Source organism: Panthera leo, chromosome D1 (genome assembly GCF_018350215.1).
Source record: "Panthera leo isolate Ple1 chromosome D1, P.leo_Ple1_pat1.1, whole genome shotgun sequence".
In the NCBI taxonomy this organism is placed as follows: Eukaryota; Metazoa; Chordata; class Mammalia; order Carnivora; family Felidae; genus Panthera; species Panthera leo.
In genome coordinates, this window is record NC_056688.1 from 6,573,278 (window position 1) to 6,594,984 (window position 21,707).

General features: G+C 49.2%; 1 protein-coding gene across 6 annotated transcripts in view; it reads right to left on the minus strand.

Moving 5' to 3' along the window:
* Positions 1 to 21,707, minus strand: part of SLC35F2 (solute carrier family 35 member F2) — a 101,466-nt gene that overhangs the window by 37,455 nt on the left and 42,304 nt on the right. For 2 of the 6 annotated variants that reach the window (XM_042907345.1, XM_042907344.1), the window contains exon 1: positions 20,430 to 20,871. The exons of 2 other annotated variants lie outside the window; for them this stretch is intronic. In XM_042907345.1, coding sequence (XP_042763279.1) covers positions 20,430 to 20,539 — 110 coding nt within the window. In that variant the 5' untranslated portion in view covers positions 20,540 to 20,871. Of the gene's footprint in view, positions 1 to 20,429; positions 20,872 to 21,707 lie in introns of those variants that run through there. 2 more of the 6 variants (XM_042907340.1, XM_042907343.1) reach the window with 2 other exon arrangements.

Here is a 21,707-nt window from a genome sequence, read left to right on the forward strand (position 1 = left end):
AAAAAAAATTTAATTGTAATTCAGGATGTTGTCACCCAGTATGAACTTCAACCTCTGGACCTCCCAACGCTGCTCATTCCTGGACCTGTTTCATTTTATTCTGACTCTGTGGGAACAAGGGCGGGATACTAGTGGAAGGGGTAAGAAGTCAGTGACTAGAATGATTGATGGGTCAAACTGCTTGGTTGAACCTTAAAATTAACAGAGAATGTAGGTAGGACTATGGGACATTTTTTTGGTTTTTTCTTCTTTACCCCTTTTGTATGTATCGAATTTTCTAACAAGGAGAAATCTATTTTTTCAAATCTGTGTTCCTTCTTAAAAGAACCAGGAAAGTGAAGGGACCAGAAGCAAGCACAAAGAATAACATTAGAACACTTCTTGGGGGCACCTGAGTGGCTGAGTCAGTTAAGCATGTGACTTCAGCTCAGATCATGATCTCCAGGTTCGTAAGGTCAAGCCCCACGTCGGGCTCTTTGCTGACAGATCGGAGCCTGGAGCCTACTTCAGATTCTGTATCTCCCCCTCTCTCTCTGCCCCTCCCTGCTTGTGCTTTGTCTCTCTCCCTCTCTCAAACATAAACATTAAAAAAGGTTTTTTTTTTTAATCTGGGAAAAAAAAAAAAAGACTTCCTGACTCCTCGTTTTGAATCCTTGTGCTAATCTGGACCCAGAGCTCACCTTCTCTCTTTTGTTTCTCCCCCAACCTCCTCATGACCTGTGATTCTTTGTTGACAATTCAGGGTTTCCAAACTGCTGACTTAATGCTCCCTGGATTTGCCAACGGGGCATCCATCATTATCAAATATTATTTATTTATTACATTCATGCTAATGGACAGCATCCGAATACCTGACTGTATGCCTTCCACGGTGCCTCGCAATTTACAAACCTTTTCTGTACCCTATCGTATTTAATTGTTGATCCACCGGAAAGTGCTGTTGGGTTACAGATGAAGAAATGGAGGCTGGGAGAGGTGAAATGGGTCACCCAACAGATGTTGTCCAAAAGGGGCAGAATCAGATACAAAATACAAACCCCCAGCATAAGTAAAGTGCATTTGCTAAGCCGACTATGTCCCCTTCTACATGATTCTGTTAAAATAACTTCAAAACAGAGGGCCCATTCCTTTTTTTTCCTCTCTCTAACCAATTTGATGAAAATGAGTGAAGCTGCAAAAATACAGGATCATGTGACTGGCATCTCTGTTTTAAATGTCTGGCCTTTTATCTGATCGTTGAACATGACTTCAATATTATATTTTCCTATATATATTTAAAACGGATAATACATTCCTTAATAACTGCAGACTGGTTATCACAGAACTAAGTCAGTTACTATAGAATTATAATTATTTTGTATTTTACTTGGAATTTTGCGTGCAAATATATCCTCACACATTCTGATCACTTATCAACTGGCTGAGCCATCCAGGTGCCCCTTGACTTTTGTTTTTTAAATGTCTATTTTTGAGAGAGAGAAAAAGCACAAGGGGGGGTGGGGGTGGGGTGCAGAGAGTCCGAAGCGGGATCCTCACTGATAGCAGCAAACCTGACATGGGGCTTGAATTCACGAACCTCAAGATCATGACCTGAGCCGAAGTCAGATGCTTAACCGAGAGCCACCCAGGCGTCCCTGCAATACCTGTGAACTTTAATCATCACGATATCATTCCACAGCCAATAAGAGAAAGCTACCAATATCAAATCCTCTGGAAAATTAGAGTTTGGCAGAAAATCAAACAGATGCTAGTTGAAGGGGCCAGCACTCATTGCCCTGATTGGTTACTGAACCTTAAAACACACACACACACACACACACACACACACACACACACACACACACACACAAGGAAGTATGCAGAGAGAGAGAGACAGAGAACAGCCACTTGAAGTATTTGAAGGTAACCACACCTATGGACTGGACAGACCACACCCGGAAAACCGCAGCCTGGTCTGAGAGAGCTGGTCTGTCTCAAAAATGATCAAGTCAAGTTTCTCTCTGCGTCCGTCCTGACGAGAGGGGACAGCCCTTGCAGTGGTATACCACCCCGGGACTTCTACCTAGACACCAGAGAATTCTGGGAGAAGTCTGGTCTACTCGATGGAAACACTCCAACCTGGCAAGCAACCTCAACAACCCACAGTGACCTACTTTTATGACCGCCTTCTTAATGGCATCCAGTTCAATTCAGCAAATATCTGTTACCACCTAGCAGGTTCCTGATACTGCCAGCCTCCGGGAGAACAGAAATTACCGGCCCTGCCTTCATCAAATTCACAATACAGCAGGGAAGACAAACACCAAAGAAGCAGTCTGATTTATTTCCTTTAGCATAATACCCTCTAGGTCCACCCATTTTGTCAAAAATGGTACGATGGATGGGACCTAACCTAATCTGAGATTTCTTAGGAGGCTTTACTCATGAAGTGGTATTTCATCTGAGACCTGATAAATAAAGACAAGCCGTTTGGGTCAAGAGAAAGGCTTTAATAGGAATGCTGAACCAGCAGAGGGAACGACTCACTTTGTCAATAACCCGCCTTAACTGGAGCTCCTAGACGGAGCTCATCCAAAGGAATGAGCAGCTACCGAATCTCTTTCAAACAGATCACGCAACTTAAAAAGAGTCTAGCAATTCTTGGTTGATTACTTCAAACACTGACCACGTGCAAAAGTTGTGGGTTAGGAGTTGAGAAAAGATTTCCTTGACGTTTTATGAATTATTGTTTACATTTTCACCAGCATCTAGGTGGTCTTTGAGCTCCACTTTCTTTTGTTGTTGTTATTGTTGTTAAATGTTTATTTATTTATTTTTGAAAGAGACAGAGAGAGAGGGAGAGAGAAAGCAGGGGAGGGGCAGACAGAGGAGACAGAGAATCCCAAGCAGGCTCCGGGCCATCAGCACAGAGCTTGACGTGGGGCTCGATCTCATGAACCGTGCCCAAGATCATGACCTGAGCGGAAATCAAGAGTCGGACGCTTAACTGACAGAGCCTCTCATGTGCCTCTGTGCTCTACTTCCTCATCGGAAACACTTTTAGATTCTACACCAATGTGGTAGGGAGAACAATGGCTCCTCAAAAGTGCCCACGCCCTAGTCTCCTGGAACCTGTGAATGGGTCATCTTACATGCTGCGATGTAATAAGAAATATACACTTTAATCTTGGCTCCCCACCAAAGCTCTTTCCTCAGTGATAAGAAAGAAGCATCTTCTGTCTTCGGAACCAGCCCGTTTCAATCACACCCCAGTTTATGTTAATGAGGTGACTTTTGGAAAGCTCTTAAGGGGGTGGGGAGCTGGGTACCAAGGGAACCAATTTATGATTAAAGGTGTGTAAGCTTGAGCCCCACCAGAGGGAGAGAGGGGGCTTGAGGTTGAGTTAATCACGAATGACCAATGATTTAATCACCTGTGCCTATACGATGACGTCTTCCATAAAAATCCTAACCGAAGGACTGAGACCTCCCAGGTTGGTGGACATAGTGATGTGCTGGGAGGGTGAAAGGGTGAAGTTCCACGCCCTTTCCCCTCGCGCATTCCTTGCCCTACGCATCTCTTCTATCTGGCTGTTCGTGAGTTGTATCTTTTTTTTTTTTTTTTTTTTCAACGTGTTTTTTTTTTTATTTATTTTTGGGACAGAGAGAGACAGAGCATGAACGGGGGAGGGGCAGAGAGAGAGGGAGACACAGAATCGGAAACAGGCTCCAGGCTCCAAGCCATCAGCCCAGAGCCTGACGCGGGGCTCGAACTCACAGGCCGCGAGATCGTGACCTGGCTGAAGTCGGACGCTTAACCGACTGCGCCACCCACGCGCCCCTGTGAGTTGTATCTTTTAATGATAAACCGGTAGTTTAATAAATAAGCTGTTTTCCTGAGTTCTGTGAGCCACTCCAGCAAATTATTGAACCTGAGCCGGGGGGTCATGAGAACCCCCCGTACAAGGCGACAGCCTGGGACTCACAACTGGTGTCTAAAAAGCGGGGTCTATGGGGCACCTGGGTGGCTCAGTCAGTTAAGCGTCCGACTTCGGCTCAGGTCATGATCTCGCGGTTTGTGAATTTGAGCCCCGCGTCGGGCTCTGTGCTGACAGCTTGGAGCCTGGAGCCTGCTTCGGAGTCTGTGTCTCCCTCTCTCTCTGCCCCTCCCCCTCTCTCACTCTATCTCTTTCTCTCAAAAATAAAACGTTAATTAAAAAGTTAAAAATAAATAAATAAATAAATAATAAAGACGGGGGGGGGGGGGGGGGGGGGGCGGGTCAGGAGCCGGGAGAGGGCAGTCTTGAGGGACTGAGCCCTTAACCTGTGGGGTCTGTGCTAACTCCAGGTAGTTAGTGTCATAACTGAATGGTGAGACACCCAGTTTCAGTCTGGAGAATTGGAGAATTGGTGGATGTAGGGAAAACCCGCACACATTTGTGGTCAGAAGAAGTGAGTGTAGGAAAACACAGGTTTTTCCTTTTACGTGGTGAAAGGGCCTTTGCAGTTGTGACGACCGTTTGGGGGGGGGGGGGGGACTTCATCCTGGAGTATCCGGCGAGGCCCCATCCGATCACAGAAGTCCTTAAAGGGAGAACCTTGCCCGGCTGCAGTCAGGAGACATGACCACAGAAGCAAAGTCAGCCGATCAGAGACACAGGCAGCATTGCCGGCTTTGACGATGGAGCGGGCACCAGGAGCCACAGAGTGCAGGCCGCCTCCAGAAGCAGAAAAGGGCAACAATCCATTCTCTCCAGAACTCCCAAAAGAGAATACAAGGTCCCTGCCAAATGCCTCGATTTTAGCCCAGTGAGACCCGCGTCAGTTGTGTGTCCTACAGAACTGGCAGACAATAAACATGTTGTTTAAAACCGCTAAGTTTGAGGGGCGCCGGCGGTTAAGCGTCGGACTTCAGCTCAGGTCATGATCTCGCGGTTTGCGTATGTGAGCCCCGCGTCGGGTTCTCTGCTGACAGCTCAGAGTCTGGAGCCTGCTTCGGATTCTGTGTCTCCCTCTCTCTCTCTGTCCCTCCCCAACTCGTGCTCTGTCTCTTGTCTCTCTCAAAAATAAACAAACATTTAAAAAAATTTAAACCACTAAGTTTGTGGTAATTTGACAGCAATAGAAGAGTAATACACTAGGTCAGCAATGGGTATGATACCTTAAAATAACACATGAATCATAATGTTCTCACTATTTATATTCATCTCAATGAATTCCCTTAGTAACAAGACAGTTACAGCAAATAAACAGGAATCTCTTAAACAACTGCAGACAAAGCTGATCAGGAGCCTTCCTGGATTAAACCACTTTCATCATTTGCCAGGGAGACAATAAATCCATGTCACCAAGCCACAAACTACTGAACTAGTTTTATGCAAACCAGCAAAAGTAAAAATTGTAAGTTAAGTGATCTCTTCTTGAACATTGTCCTACATGACTCTTAAATAGTCAAGAACACAGGGGAAACATTAATACCCTCTACGCCATAAAAGGACGGGAAACTAGTGAGTAACAGTCACTGTATTAAGCTCTAACACATATTTATATTTTTTAATGTTTATTTATTTTTGAGAGAGAGAGAGAGAGCGCGCGCGCGCGCGCACTAGTGGGGGAGGGGCAGGGACAGGGGCAACAGAGGATCCAAAGCAGGTTCTGAGCTGACAGCAGAAAGAGTCCAATTCAGGGCTCAAACTCACTAAGCTCTTGTGTATATTAACTTACTGGATTTTCATAAACCCTAAAATGCAGATGTCATTTTGCCAAAATTCCAGGGTCTTTTAGCAAGGTTCATAGGATAAACAAATAACAGCACTGGATTAACATCCAAATAAGATTCTTGGGGCCCCTGGGTGGCTCAGTTGGCTGGGCCTCTGACTTCAGCTCAGGTCATGATCTCGCAGTTTGTGAGCTCGAGCCCCGTGTCAGGCTCTGTGCAGACAGCTCAGAGCCTGGAGCCTGCTTTGGATTCTGTGTCTCCCTCTCTCTGTCCCTCCCCCGATGACACTCTGTCTCTCTCTCTCTCAAAAGTAAATAAACGTTAAATAAAAATTAAAAGATTCTAAAGCCTGTGTTCTTTCTATTCTGTTACGCCAAGAAAATAACTATGGGAAGAAAGTAAGAAATGTGCTCAGTTCCAGAATGCCGACCTCTCAAACCCTATGGCATTTGGGTTGTAGCCGTCTTTCCCCCACTTTCCATACTCTGTCTGGAGTGTTTTATATGTCTGTTGCATTTGCTTCGCTAGATTATAAATGCAGAAACTATGTCAGGGATATTTTAGTGCCCCCACCCATATATGTATCTATACAATATCTAATAATGTTACTATTACTGTTCTTGTTACTACTGTAACTATTATTGTTACCATTGTTACTATCAACAGTGAAAATAGAGGCCATAGTGGCTCAGTCAGTTAAGCATCCAACTTCAGCTCAGGTCATAATCTCACAGCTCGTGAGTTTGAGCCCTGCATCAGGCTCTATGCCGACAGCTCAGAGCCCGGAGCCTGCTTCGGGTTCTGTGTCTCCCTCTCTCTCTGCCCCTCCCTCACTAACGTTTTTTGTTTTTTTTTTTTTTTTTTCTCTCTCTCTCTCTCTCTCTCTCTCACTCAAAAATAAATAAATATTAAAAAAAAAAATTTTAAGCAGTGAAAATAGTATCTACCACATTGAGCGTGCCCTATCAGTGTACCAAGCACTGGCCCAACAATTTCACATTTCACTGTCCTAATTCATGCAATCCTGCCAACAATCCTATGAGGTAGATGCTATGATTAGTGCCAACTGTAAAGAAACTGAGGCCCAGAGATCGCACAACGTGCCCAATGTCACACAGCTAGCAAATCGTAGAAGCTGGGGAGCAATCCGGGCAGTGTGTCACTGTCCCCCAGGAAGAACACTGCTCACGACTATTAGGGCCTCAAACACCTTTCCCACGATCCTAACAAAGGTGAGGCAGCTTCATAAAAATAAGCGTGTGTCACGTGGCACAGTAAGTGCTTATGTATGTTACTCCACTTAAATCTCACAAAACCTCTCCCGAGATAGGGACTGTGTGGACAGCTGTCCCAGTGAGAAACTCGCCCAAGGTCAGAAACTCAGTAATCTGTACTTTTCCCGTCCCACGCATGGCCTCCCTGAGAATAAAATAAGTCCTGTAATACTGAATAGTCTGACACCACGCAAGGAGATCAAGTGACACAAATTAACCCTGCATCTCTGACAGTAGGCACTGATGAGCACAACCCACTTGACACGTTCAACGATTATTTGAATAAGGGGTGTTCTAATGAAAACGAGAGAGGGCAGGGGCAGCGGGGTGGCTCAGTCGGTTGAGCGTCCGACTTTGGCTCAGGTCACGATCTCGCAGTTCCGGGAGTTCGAACCCCGCGTCGGGCTCTGTGCTGACAGCTCGGAGCCTGGAGCCTGTTTCAGATTCTGTGTCTTCCTCTCTCTCTGCCCCCCACTTAATAGTTTGTGTCCCTCTCTCTCTCTCTGCCCTTCCCCCACTCGTGCTCTCTCTCCCTCTCTGTCTCCCCCACTCTCTTTCTCAAAAATAAATAAACATTAGAAAAATTTTTAAAAAGGGGTGCCTGGGTGGCTCAGTCGGTTGAGCATCCGACTTCAGCTCAGGTCATGATCTCTCAGTTCATGAGTTCAAGCCCCATGTCAGGCTCTGTGCTGACAGCTCAGAGCCAGGAGACTGCTTCGGATTCTGTGTCTCCCTCTCCCTCTCTCTCTCTCCCTCTCTCTCTCTGCCCCTCCCCAGCTCACTCTCTCTCTGTCTCTCTCAAAAATAAATAAACTTTAAAAAAAAATTTTTTTTAAAGAAAACGAGAGACGACATAATACCTCTCTATTCAACAGCCTCCCTCTGTTCTCCGATCTGTGATCGGTTGAAATGAGAAAAGTGTGAAACACGTCTATAAATCACCTAGTTTTCCGATACATGTCCGAAGAGGACCGTGAGTCCTGCAGCCTAGATGCGGGGAGGGGGCAGCGTTAAACTGTGGTCAACATGCGGCGGACTGGCCTCTTCGCTCCAGGACCCTCCCCACCCCCAGACGCCTCTGAGAATTCTACGAGGGACACCAGTGGGAACACTCCAGAGGCGAGGAACGGGAGTTGAGAAGGGCCAGCATGGTGGGTGCAGGGAGGGGTAGAGTAGGTTCTGAAGGACGAGCTGAGCGTGGGGTAATGAGTGCGCCGTGTTTCAAGAGCCTGGATGATGAGAGGTTAGCACACACCGCCCTCTCCCCACCCACCCCAGTCTGGCACAGGCACGGAAGAAAACAGACTAACCCTGTTCTCAACAAGCAGCCAAGAAGTCACAGCCCATAAAACTTGAAATTCCTACTGCTTCCTGCCCACGGAGGCCAAATCACAAATTTCGAAGGGCTGTTTTTTCAACTGCTGTAAAATCTAAATGAGCCTTCCTGTGGATCATCAAAACAGAAATACCGTTTTCAAAAGCGAAGGGTTTTATTTGCTTATTTCTGTGTGTGGTTTAAACTGTCAAATGTGATCCCGAGGTCAAGACAATCAAGCAGTCTGTAGTTCAAAGCAGGAAATCAACAGCCAGTCAAAGCGCAGACACAAAATCCCCGTGGCTGGCTTCCTGACTCCAGCTGTGTCCCTGCCCTCCGTGGTTTGGCACTTTAACCTCCTCCAGTTCCGTAAAGTAATAAATCCTGTTTCACCCACACCCGTGGTGAGCCGGGTTTCTCACGAATACACTCATCCAACACCAACCGGGCACCAGAAAACAGCAGCCTAAGCCTGATCTAAGAAAGTTCCTGGCACTTGGCCTGCAGGGAAGGAGAGGCGGGGGCGGCAGGGAGATTTCCTGTGAGCCCGTCAGCATTCCTCGGGGCTCACACCAGAAAAACTCACTCGCCTCCTTCCTCAGCTTCTACTGCTCTGCTCCTGATGAAACCCAACCAACTCTCAAGCTTTTCAACAGAACTGCCTCTTAATATCAAGCAAGGAGAAGTAAATTACCATTAGCAGGAAACCCGATACAAGCTCCAACTTCTTGAGCTCTCAAGGGGGATCCTTAAAATCCATGTAAACTGCACTGTGTACAGGGCCAACGGGTTAGTACAAAAGCAACGTGCAAAACCTGGTTCTTCCAAAGACGACACGGGTATCTCTTCCGAGTGGAAACACGTGAGGCCAGCAGACAGAGACCCACCTGCATTAGCGATCAGGAATACGCAAATCAGAGATAGTCTTTCCATTCATCTGACTGTCAAAACTTTAGAAGTCTAATAATACCAGCTGTTAGAAAGGATGCATGTTTCACAGGATTTCTCCTACTCGGCGGGAGGGAATGTAAAGCGATACCACTACCCTTGTTTGTTTAAGTTTACTTATTTTGAGAGAGAGCGCACATGTGAGTGTAGTGGGGAGGGGGGCAGAGAGAGAGAGGGGAGAGAGAAACCCAAGCAGGCTCTGCACTGTCAGTGCAGAGCCCAATGTGGGGCTTGAACTCACAAACCGTGAGATCGTGACCTGAGTCAAAACCGAGAGTCGGACGCTTAATGGACTGAGCCACCCAGGCACCCCGGTACCACCACTTTGGAAAAACAGTCTGGCATTCTGTGAAGTTGAACAGTTAGTTACATACCCCAAATCTAGCTACTCCCCACCAAGATGCTCCATAGCGCACCAAGTGTGTGTATAAAAGAAATGCTTAGGGGCGCCTGGGTGGCTCAGTCGGTTGAGCGTCCGACTTCGGCTCAGGTCATGATCTCGCGGTTTGTGAGTTTGAGCCCCGCATCGGGCTCTGTGCTGACAGCTCAGAGTCTGGAGCCTGCTTCAGATTCTGTCTCCCTCTCTCTCTGCTCATACCCTATCTCTCTCTGTCTCAAAAATAAATATTTTTTAAAAAAAAGAAAAAAAAAAGAAATGCTTATCTGTGATTGATAGGGGACCTGAAGAAAAATGTTCCTGGAAGTCCTGTTCACTACAGGAAAAAACTTGGAAAAAACACAAATGTCCATTAACTGAATTAATAAAGTACAGCATATGCACAGCAAAAAATATTATAGAGAGTCAAAGGGAGGGTTTTTGCAGCATTAGGCGATAGCATGTGTGAATCTTGGCAGTGTGATACAGAAGGGGAAATAAATCCCAACAGGTTAGCTATAGCACGATATCCTTTTAATAAAGTAAAAAGAAATGATAATGAACACATACTTTTTAGAAACACACAGAGGTACAAAACTGTAAGAGAGAGAGAGAGAGAGAGAGAGCAAGGGAATGGTGAGATTATCTCTGGCTGGGGAAGGAGAGTGGGAGAGGTGTGACCAGGTAAGTTACCATCACAGATTCTGGTTTTAGGGCTGCTGATGGGTTTGCAGAACGTACTGCACAAAAATAGTAGTTCGGCCATTCGTGGGCCCACCGTGACCGTGTGTCGTGAGCCAGGGATTATGATTACTCTACCTCCATGCAGCCGGAGGCTAAAATATAAACTAAATGAGGGGCGCCTGGCTGGCTCAGTGGGTGGAGCATGCGACTCTTGATCTCAGGGGCATGAGTTTAAGCCCCACGTTGGGTATAGAGGCTACTTAAAAAAATAAAACAGGGGCGCCTGGGTGGTTCAGTCAGTTTAGCGTCCGCCTCCGGCTTTCAGCTCAGGTCATGATCTCAGGGTTGTGGGTTTGAGCCCTACATCAGGCTCTGTGCTGACAACACGGAGCCTGCTTGGGATTCTCTGTCCCAATCTCTCTCTCTCTGCCCACGCCCCACGCATTCTCTCTGTCTCTCTCGCAAAATAAATAAATAAGTAAATAAATAAATAACTTTTAAACTTTTAAAAATATACAATAAAATACAATAAAATAAAAAATAAATTAAGTGGGGTGCCTGGATGGCTCAGTTAAGTATCTGACTCATGGTTTCAGCTCACGTCAGGATCTCCCAGTTTTGAGTTCAAGCCCATGTCAGGCTCTATGCTAATAGAGCAAGGCCTACTTCAGATTCTCTCTAACTCCCTCCCTCTCTGCCCCCCAACCTGGAAAAAAAAAAATATATATATATATATAATTAATTAAATGATGCTTCAAGAAGACGTGTTATATTATATATCCTGTGACTTTATGTACTCTCTGGCACCCCTGGGGATATAAATAGCAAAAAGCTTGAGGGGGTGGGGGAACCGTGCTAACTGTCCAAGGTCTTTTTTTTGTTTGTTTGCTCCCCAACTGACAAGAGGCAGGGTAGTTCAGTGGTTAGGAGCACGGGCTCTGGGGCCAGACTGCCTTGTGGGGGGAGGAGGTGCAAGCTAGTTGCAGTCCTTACTACTATGTGACTACGACTGTTGGGGAAAATACTTGACCTCTCTGTGAATCCGCTCCCACGTATGTCAAAGGGGGCTGGCAATGACAGCATTATAATGCTCACCACAGAAAATTACTGTAAGGATTACACGAGTTAATCCACCCTGAGATTCTGGAAGACTGAGGTTGCTGTAAGTGCACCAACTAAGCTTTACTCAACCAAGTCTGTCTTTTATTATTATTTAAAAAAAAAATTTTTTTTTAACATTTATTCATTTTTGAAAGACAGAGGCAGAGCGTGAGCAGGGAAGGGGCAGAGGGGGAGACACAGAATCCGAAGCAGGCTCCAGGCTCTGAGCTGTCAGCACAGAGCCCGACGCCGGGCTCGAACTCACAGACCGTGAGATCATGGCCTGAGCCGAAGTTGGATGCTTAACTGACTGAGCTACCCAGACACCCCTCTTATATACACAAGCAATTACTTTGGGAGGCAATTTGCTTTTTCCACAGATGTGACTACCGTTCAAAGCATCTCTGAAAACTCTTCAAAAATAGCCTAATTTAATTTCTTCATCGGATTTACCAAATCTTGTTGAAAAAAGGTTATTATTACCGCTCCTAGAAACCAACTGCTGCCATTTCAGTTCAAAGCCAGGCACAAACTAAGTAGCAGAGGTACTTCAAAGATGAACTAACATCTGGGGGCGCCTGGGCAGCTCAGCTGGTTAAGCATCTGACTCTTGATCTTGGCTCAGGTCATGATCTCACGGTTTGTGAGTTCGAGTTCGAGCCCCGTGTCACTCTGTGCTGACATCTCAGACCTGCTTGGGATTCTCACTCCCTCCCTCTCTGTTCCTCCCTACTCGCACACTCTCTCTCAAAATAAATAAACATTAAAAAAAAAAAAAAAAAAAAAAAAAAAAAAAAAAAAAAACAGGGGCACCTGGATGGCTCAGTTGGTTAAGTGTTGGACTTTGGCTCAAGTCATAATCTCGAGTTTCTTTGGGAGTTCAAGCCCTGCATCAGGCTGTCTGCTGTCATCACAGAGCCTGGAGCCTGCTTCTGATCCTCTGTCGCCCTCTCTCTGCCCCTCCCCCACCCATGCTCTGTCTGTCTGTCTCTCTCTCTCTCAAAAATAAACATTAAAAAAAGTTTTTTTAAGAATTCTTAAAAATTTTGTTTAAATTTTTTTCAAGGCATTGTCCCAGGCTGGTGATGATTACCTATTATGTCATGATATGGTAAATGCAAGGAGTTAGGACAGAAGGCACCTAAGCCAAGATGTGTGTGAAGAGAGACAAGGGAAAAGGACCACCTGACTCAATGTCCACACTCTGGAAGCAGCCATAAGAGGTCGGACAGGGAAAGCATCCACCAGGGAAGCTACAGGTAAAGGTGCAGACTAAGGCGTGTGCAGGGGAAGCAGAGGCTTGTTGCTGTCCCCGGAACACCAGGGAGGTGATGTTCTGGGAGGTGGCCCAGTACGGGGAGCCTTGGAGTTCGCCTCGAGAAGCCTGGACCTCACAAAAGGACCAATATCGCATGACTGCACTTACGTGCGGGATCTAGAATAGTCGAGTTCACAGAGACAGAAAGGACAATGGTGCTTACGGGGGCTGAGGGACAGGGGGGCGCAGAGCTAGTGTTCAAGACATACAGAGTTTCTGTATGGGATGATGACTAAATTCTGGAACTGGACAGCGGTGATGGCTGCCCAATATCGTGAATGCACTTGACGTCACTGAATTGTACACTTAACATGATTCAATTGGTAAATTTCATGTTACATATATTTTACCACAATGAAAACAACTAAAAATACAATAGTTGTGTTCAGGTAAAGGAGGACGGCGGGCAGGGAAGATGAGGAGGGAAGGGACAAACGGCCACAGCTAGAGCTCTACCCAGTCACCCGTAGCGCTCAGACCTCCCGTAGCTCCAGAACCCTGTCCCCAAGCATCTGGCTTAAAAGTCCGACTACAAGGCAGGCAGACCGACACACCCGGCGGGTGCCAGAGACCCGCCCGGAAGCCCACGGTTCCTATTTCCCAACTTGTCCCCATAATGGACCCTGAGGAACCTCCAGGGAACCCCAAGAGCGTCCCCGTGTTTGCAGACCCGGTGCAGGTCCGAAGCTTCAGCCTGAACACAACGCAGGGGGATTTCTGAAACGGTAAAGCAGGTCTGGTCGTCAGAGGCCAATGAAACTGTCACGGCCCACGTCTCACCAGCCATGCGCACTTGGGCAAGTTACTCGCCTGCCATCAAAAGGTCCAAAAATACCTGTATAGGACTGCCTACGACCTGACTGACGAAGGTGAGGAAGACGTCCGATAAGGGGTGAGTTCTTCTGTGCCGGCAGCTCCCGACAGTCTCTGGTTTTATCTGACGTCATCTGGCTCCTGCACGGGGATGGGACTGCGGCACGAAGAGGCACAAAGAGGCACAAAGAGGCACAAAGAGGAAGCTACAGGGACACGGTGACAACAGGGACCGAAGGGGAGAGGGGGACTCCAGGAATGTTCTGCAAGTGCTGTCGAGATGGGGAGTAAGCCCTGGCAGTCAGCTCATATTTCCCCAAAGCAACCCGGAGAAAGCAGCAGAGACAAGAGGAACACAAACGTTGTCTGCAAGTGGTCTGCCAAGGGAGAGGGCTACAGCCGGGGGCGGAGAACAGGCGGAGGCCACTCAGGGCGCCTGGGAGAGAAGCTGGCGCAGTCCACCCAGACCTCTGTCCCACGCTGCACGGGGACAATTACTGCCTGTCCCTTGCCCAACGCCCTGCACTATTGAGAGGTTCATAAAAAGGCTCAGGCTGTCCAGCCAAAACTCATTCCTCCACCCACCCCTCCCAACTCTCAGGGCTAATGGGCCACAACCTCAAGAGGCCACCTCCTTCTTCCCCCAGAGCAGCTGCTGATAAAGCCGAGGTCACAGAACAGCCTGCAGGGCACGAGAGAATCGCAACCAGCAGGATTCTGTGAGGCCCACGGACTCTCCATCCTGGGGCTCATCCCCTCTCTTCTACTTAAAGTCACCTGGAGGGACTCACACCTGAGCCCGGCCTCTAGCTCTTCCCCAGGACATGAGGGGACACGTAGGGGCACACTCACCACAGTTTGTGGAGGCCAGGAGCAGAAAACTACTAGGGTGGGGCCACCACTGGAGGACCTGGCAGTCACAGAATACTCTACGGCAATTAGTTAGAAACAATAGGGCTAAATCAGAGGTTCTCATCCAAGGGGGATTCTGTCCCCCCAGGAGACATTTGACAATGTCTGGGAAGATTATTGATTGTCACAACTCAGAGGTGGGGTGGGGGGAGGCTATGCTGGCCTCTAGCGGGTAGAGACCAGAGGTTGCTGCTACACCCTACAGCGTACAGGACGGTCCCCCAACAAAGAATTATTCCACCTAAACTGTCAATAAGGCTGATTGAGAAACAACGAAACAGATGAACACAACATGACTACGTTATAAACATACAGCCCTGAACGGAAATGTATCTTATTTTATTTTATTTTATTTTATTTTATTTTATTTTATTTGAGACAGAGAGAGAGGGCGTGCGTGAGCAGGGAGAGAGGGGCAGAGAGAGACAGAATCCCAAGCAGGCTCTGTGCTGTCAACGAGGAACCCGAAGTGGGGCTTGATACCACAACCCTGGGATCATGACCTGAGCTGAAATCGAGAGCCAGCCGGTCAACTGACTGAGCTGTCCAGGCGCCCCAGGAATGTGTGTGTGTGTGTGTGTGTTTGTTTGTTTGCTTTAAAGAGATGTGATTACAATAAAACTCCTACTGGGAATTAGGGATTCACTCAATCATCTGATGTTCACTGTGCATCTATTATAAGGTAGGTGCTGTGCTCGGCAGAGTATGCAACAGTGACAAAAAGTAAGCAGGATCCCTCATGTCCTGCGGTCAGAAGAGGCGGATGTCAATTAAATAATCTCACAGATGAAAGTGCAAAAGGAAGGAGATACTTTGGAGACTGGTATGATCTAGAGTTTCCTAATCCCACACTTGCACAGGCCACAAAAAGCCCCTCGACTTACACCTCTGCTTAAATAACACCACAGAACAATACCCTCCGGCAGAGCGGCAGACCAGCTTAAGACTGTGCCGTGTACGCAGTGAGCACTCAGTAGATGTCTGTTGAGTGAATACATGAAGGAGGTGCAGTTCAACACCGACTCGTTCAAAAATTCCCGGGCCTGGGGCCCCTGGGTGGCTCTGTCATTTCAGCATCCGACTCAGGTCATGATTTCACGGTTGTGGGATCGAGCCCCGAGCTGGGCTCCTTGCTGAGCATGGAGCCTGCTTGAGATTCTCTCTCCTTCTTCCTCTGCCCCTCCCCACCTCGCACATGCGCACGCGCGCGCGCGCACACACACACACACACACTATCTCTCTCTCTCTCTGAGATTAAAAAAAAAAAAAATCTGGGCCTTAACCTTTGAAACAAAGAACGTGAACAGAAAGGAGGAGCCACAGGGCCAAGCCCTTGGCTGCACAATCAGAGGTGTGCTCGTGCTCACTGACCGACCTGCCTTTCCTTACATTCTCTGGGACCTCCAAGCCTGGACTGCCCTTCCTCCCCTCGTTCACCTGGAAAACCCTTATTCCCGCTTCACATTCCTGATCACCTTCCCTGCCGAGCTTCCCAGCCCCACCTCACCCTGGGGAGCTCTATTTCCCCCTCCTTTGTGCCTTCTGTACTATGTGCTCGCCTCTACCACACGTGTCATAACCTCTTACCAGAACTCGATTTCTCTTGGAAACACACGCTAAATCCTATTCAAGTCTGCGGGCCACAGAGTAGTCTAGAACCTGGAACATCACAGACGCTCTAGGATGGGCAAAGGAAAGAACACGTGAACACATGTCCTGCACTGTGCTACAAAAACAATGGGATAAAGTCTGTGCCCTCGAAAACCTTACCAACTTCGACAATAAATAAATGAAAAGATGTAGAAAAACTAATAAGAATTAAAAACTAGAATTCTAATGGTGCCTGGAGTGGCTCAGACGGTTCAGTGTCCGACTTCGGCTCAGGTCATGATCTCACGGTTCTGTGAGTCAGCGCCCTGCCTCGGGCTCTGGGCTGTCAGCGTGGAGCCTGCTTGGGATTCTCACTCTCCCTTTCCCCCACGCATTCTCTCTCTCAAACATATTTTAAAAAAAAAGAAAAGAAAACTATAATTCTACATCAACACGATACTTAAAAATAATAAATTACTGTACCAAGAAGTCTCTTAGTATAATCCATCAGACATCCTCACAAAATTCAAAAATAAAAGACTAGAAATAAACACAAAATATAAAGATATAGTTAGTGGAGTGTAAATGTTTCTGATCTTTTTATTTTTTTTAATTTTTTGAATTTTTAAATCTATTTTTGAGAGAGACAGCATGCGTGCAAGCACACGGGTGGGGGAGGGGTGTAGGGAGAGAGAGACACAGAGACAGAGAGAAGGAGAGAGAATCTCAAGCAGGCTCCATGTTCAGTGTGGAACCAGACGTGGGGCTTGATCCTACAACCCTGGGATCACGACCCGAGCCGAAATCAAGAGTCAGACGTTCAATCATCTGAGGCACCCAAGTGCCCCCTGGTCTTCTTTTTATATGTGTCTGCATATTGTATTTAAAATGAATGTAAACTCATTTTTCATCAGAATAAAATTCTGAAAATAAATATAACCCCAAAAAAAAGCTTACCATCTATTTAATGGGGAAAGGATAAGTAAGTGAAATAATATTTAACGGTTTTTGCTACAGATGCAAACTTGATAGTCATTATAAAAACCATGCTTTTTTTTTCATACATGAATTAGACTGTAGGTGTTAGGGTGTAAGTTGCTAAATATATACAATTAAATAAATATCCTCAGGTACTCCTGGAAACCCATATCCCATCACACTATTTGTCTTTGAGTTAACAGCAATAAATGACAAAAGCTTAAATTACAAGCAGAGTCCACTTGGAAACGTACGGTGCTTCTCATCATGAATGCCTGGCACATAGTAAGTCCTCAATAAACTGTCATCAAATGAGTGATCTGACATTTTTTTTTTTTTTTCAACGTTTATTTTATTTTTGGGACAGAGAGAGACAGAGCATGAACGGGGGAGGGACAGAGAGAGAGGGAGACACAGAATCGGAAACAGGCTCCAGGCTCCGAGCCATCAGCCCAGAGCCTGACGCGGGGCTCGAACCCACGGACCGTGAGATCGTGACCTGGCTGAAGTCGGACGCTTAACCGACTGCGCCACCCAGGCGCCCCTGACATTCTTAACCAAAGGAAAAAAAGTATCTATTAGTGAGGCAAGTATATCAGGAGTTGGGGTTACCTAGAATACATGCCTCTCATAATGATAACAGGCCCCAAATGTTTCTCCTGTGTTCAGTACCCAGTTGCCAAAAAGGCTATTCTTGCCCCTTTTTTGTAAAAGGAGTAGAAAAGAATCGTGTCCCTCTACATACAAACTATCTCTCCTTGTACTATCCACCCACTCACCAGCCTCTGCCCATCCCCATGGTTCTGTGGCCAAGGTCAGGGATCTGCGAAGCCAAACTCAAATTTGGGAGGTGAGTTTTAATACTGAGAGTTTAAAATATTGAGTATAAGGAGTACCGGATATCTGGTAAACGGCACTTTTCTGATTGCTGGATCAGACAAGGAAAAACTACAAACCAGAATCCAAGGTGTCTGGACGGTTGCCAGAGGTAGGAATGAAAACCTTCATGAACAAGAGTTCTGCCAACTGAAAAAAAGCTTCCAGCCCAATATCCTCGGAATAAAGACGGATAAAGGGGAGAGTGCAGTGAGTGTGGCAGAACGGAAGGGAAGCCTCTAGAACCCTGTCATCCTTCTTCCATTCACTCACTGATGTGGTAGGGTTGTGGGAGATAGAAAAAGGGAAAATACTTAATTCCTGCTGTTAAGGATCGCGTCCATCAGGAATATGAGATGGCCACAAACAGCTTTCACACAAGGAAGAAAGTAAAAATCCATAAAGGAGACACAAAAAAAGTGTGTTCAGAGATAGAAGAAATCTCATCTTTCTATCTAAATATGAGATTTCTTCTATTTCTTCTAAATATGAGAGGGGAGGATGCACTCTCCCCTTTATCCGTCTTTATTCCAAGGATCTTGGGCTGGAAGCTTTTTTTTTTTTTTTTTTTTTTTTTTTGGTTGGCAGAACTCTTTTGTTCATGAAGGTTTTCATTCCTACCTCTGGCAACCATCCAGACACCTTGGATTCTGGTCTGCAATGTTTCCTAGTCTGATCCAGTACATTAGATACTCCTGACTACAACATACCAGGATTTTGAAAATATTAGAACGTTAGGAGGAAAAAAAGAAACGATTGCTAATCCTTGCTAAAAGATTAGAACATTCGGAGAAAAAAAAAAAAAAAAAGAAATCATCGCTAAGCCTTGTCATTACATCTCGCTCAATGGGTACCCATCTGGCGTACTGTCTGCCCATCCCCCGGGCCTCTGGCACCTCGGGGTACGCCACCCCATTTCCCAGCCCCCAGGAACGGAGGGCTAATGGTGGCTAACGACTGACCGATACAGAGCAGTACCCTGAACCAGGCCGTGGGCCCAGCCACGTAATCCTCACATTCTCCCAACAAGGTGGGAACTGTTACTATCCCCATTTTACAAACAGGAAAACGGGACAGAGACAGGTGAAGCGACTTCCCCAAAGTCAGCCGGCTGGGAAGCGGCAAGCGGCACCGACGGGATCAGAGTGCAGAAGAACCGGGCCCCGAGCCATTCCCCTCCCCTGCCTCCCAGCTGAGAGCCTGTGGACGTGCGTGAGGACATACACAGCTGGACGATCCAAGGCGATTTGGGCCCGACTTTGCACAGGCATCTATCGCGAACTACACGCATTTCCACGACGAAAATGCACACACCATTCTCGACCCGGTTTTGAAAACGAGTTTTCACAATCTTCAACGGGAAATGTGCTTTGTTCATCTGAAGACAAGTAAATAAATAAAGGCAAAAGCCTGTTTCACGAGGAGCCGGGGGCCAGAAGTTGTTACGGCCCAGTCTGACCGGGGCTTGCGGGCACCACCCTTTCCTGGCCATCCCATGGCCTCCGGCAAACGGCTTCGCCTCCTTTGTCCACCAGCAGAGTGGCTGTGGGAAGAGTGCCACCTCATAAAGTGGTCGAGATGACATGACAGCGTCCACAGAAACGGCTGAGCCCAGCACCCCAACCCAGCGGATACTCGGTGAACGTGCGAGTCCAGAAGGCACGGCCTCCCTCCAGCAACCCCATCCCAGGCGCTGCCGGTCCCTAAGCACATTCCTGCTTCCCGCAGAGCACGGCGACCCCGGCGGCGGCTCGGGGGGGAGGCCCCCCCGCCGGGAGGGCCGTGCACCCCGCTCAGGCCCAGGAAGGAGGCAGGCTGAGCACGACCTCGCGGCGGCACCGCGAAACTTAGCCCTGACTCCTCACTTGGGTGAACTCCCCGGTCAGCGGAGAGGATCGCGGGCCGGGTCCGACGCGCTCGGGCGGCCGAAAGAACGCGGGCTCGCCCACCTGCCGCGCCGGAGGCTGGACACCCCTCCTTCGCAACATCCCCGGGGCGTCCGGCCCCGGCCCGCCGCGCAGGGGAGGGGGCTGGGCACCGGGGAGCGACCCGGCCGCGCCCACGCGGCCGACTTCCCCCAAATCGTCTCGCTCGCAAGCCCACGATTTCCAAGAGGGCGCCGAGGGAGGAGCGCGCGGCGCTTCACAAAGCCACGCCGGGACCCGGACCGGCCCCCGAGTCCGCGCGGCCGCCGCCTCCGCGCCGCCGCCCCCCCCCCTCGTCCCCCGCCACCCCGGCCGCGTGTGCCGGGCAGCCACGTGCGCGCAGGGGCCCCGGCTGCCCCCGTCTCCCCCCTCCCCCACGCACCAGGTGAAAAGCTGGCTTTTGAGCCCGCTCAGCAGGCTGCACGGCACCCCTGCTGCCCCGCCCCCGCCCCCGGCACACCCCACCGCCCCCCGGGCACCCCGCACTCACCAGATAAAAAGCTGGCTTTTGAGCCCATGCAGCAGGCTACCCAGCCCACCCCCCCCACTGCCCGCGGGCACCCTCGCCCCTGCGAGGCACTACCCCCCCGGCACTACACCCCCCCCCCGCCCCGCACTCACCAGGTGAAGAGCTGGCGTTTGAGCCCGCGCAGCAAGCTGCCCAGCCCCCCCGCTGCCCCCCGGGCGCGCGGCTGCGGGGCAGCGGGTCCCGCCGGCGAGGCCGCCTCCATGCGGTCCCCTGCAGTCTGGGCGCCCGGAACCCCCCGACGTGCCGGGGCGGGGAAAACCGTAGGGGGCGGTGCCTGGGCGGCCGGCGGGATCCGACCCAGTGCCCGCCCGCGCGCGCGCTCGCTCGCTCGCGTGCCTCCCTCGTCGGGCTGGCTGGGCGCCTCCCCTGTCAGGCCCGCGCGGCCGGACCGGACATTTGCAGATCAGCGCCTGGCGCCCCCGGGGGAGCTGCGGGTCGCGGGGCGCTGTCTGCCCCCGCCCCGGCAGAGGAGCCACGGCGACGGGTGGCCCCTAATATGCATGTCAGGGTCTTACGGTTCCCTGTCGCGAACCGGCACGGGAGGCGGTGCAAGGCTGTGCCCCCGCGCCCTGACCTCGGGGGCCGTGACTTCGCAGCCGCCTGAACTTTGCCAACTGGAAAGGAGCGGCTGGCTCCACCCCCTGACCGCCCGGCCTCCTCCCTCTGACTAATTTATGAAAGATACGTCCTATCCAATCTAAAAGAACTGAAGACGCTTTAGTGCTGTTCTTCTCCACACAAAACCTGGGTGAAACCCCAGGGGGATCGGGGCGACGCGTCCCTTCGGCGCGCCTCCTTCCTCTCCGGTGGGTTGGGTGCGCTGACCTGTCCCGCAGGTGCCACCCGCTGGCGCGCACTCTGGGCGCCCGCGCTTGGACCACGCCTTGCGAGGCCTCTGTGGACCCAGGAGGACCGAGCTTCTGCGCTCGGGAAGCTCCTGACACCCACCCCCACCCTACCCCCCACCCTCCCCACCCTACCCCCCACCCTCCCCACCCTACCCCCCACCCTCCCCACCCTACCCCCCACCTCCCCCTACACACACACACACCACCCCCCACCCCCCGGCAGGAGGGGCCCGCGGGTCAGGCAGAAAGGGGAAGATGGGAGACGAGAGAAAAGGTGTCTTTATAGACGGGTGTTTCCTAACCACCTCCCTCCCTGGGCGACGGGGCAGCGGGGGAGGAGGGTCTGAAGAAGGAGCAAGAGAGAGGTAAATTCAAACGAGCTGGCGGTTCTGTAAGAAAGTTCTAAGAAAGAACATAGATTTTGAAAACTGAAATGTAGCTTTAGGAATCCCAAGTTTAGCATCTTACAGGAACCCCAAAGTTGAAACGAACTTCTTTTGTAATTGTTGAAGAACATGGTCA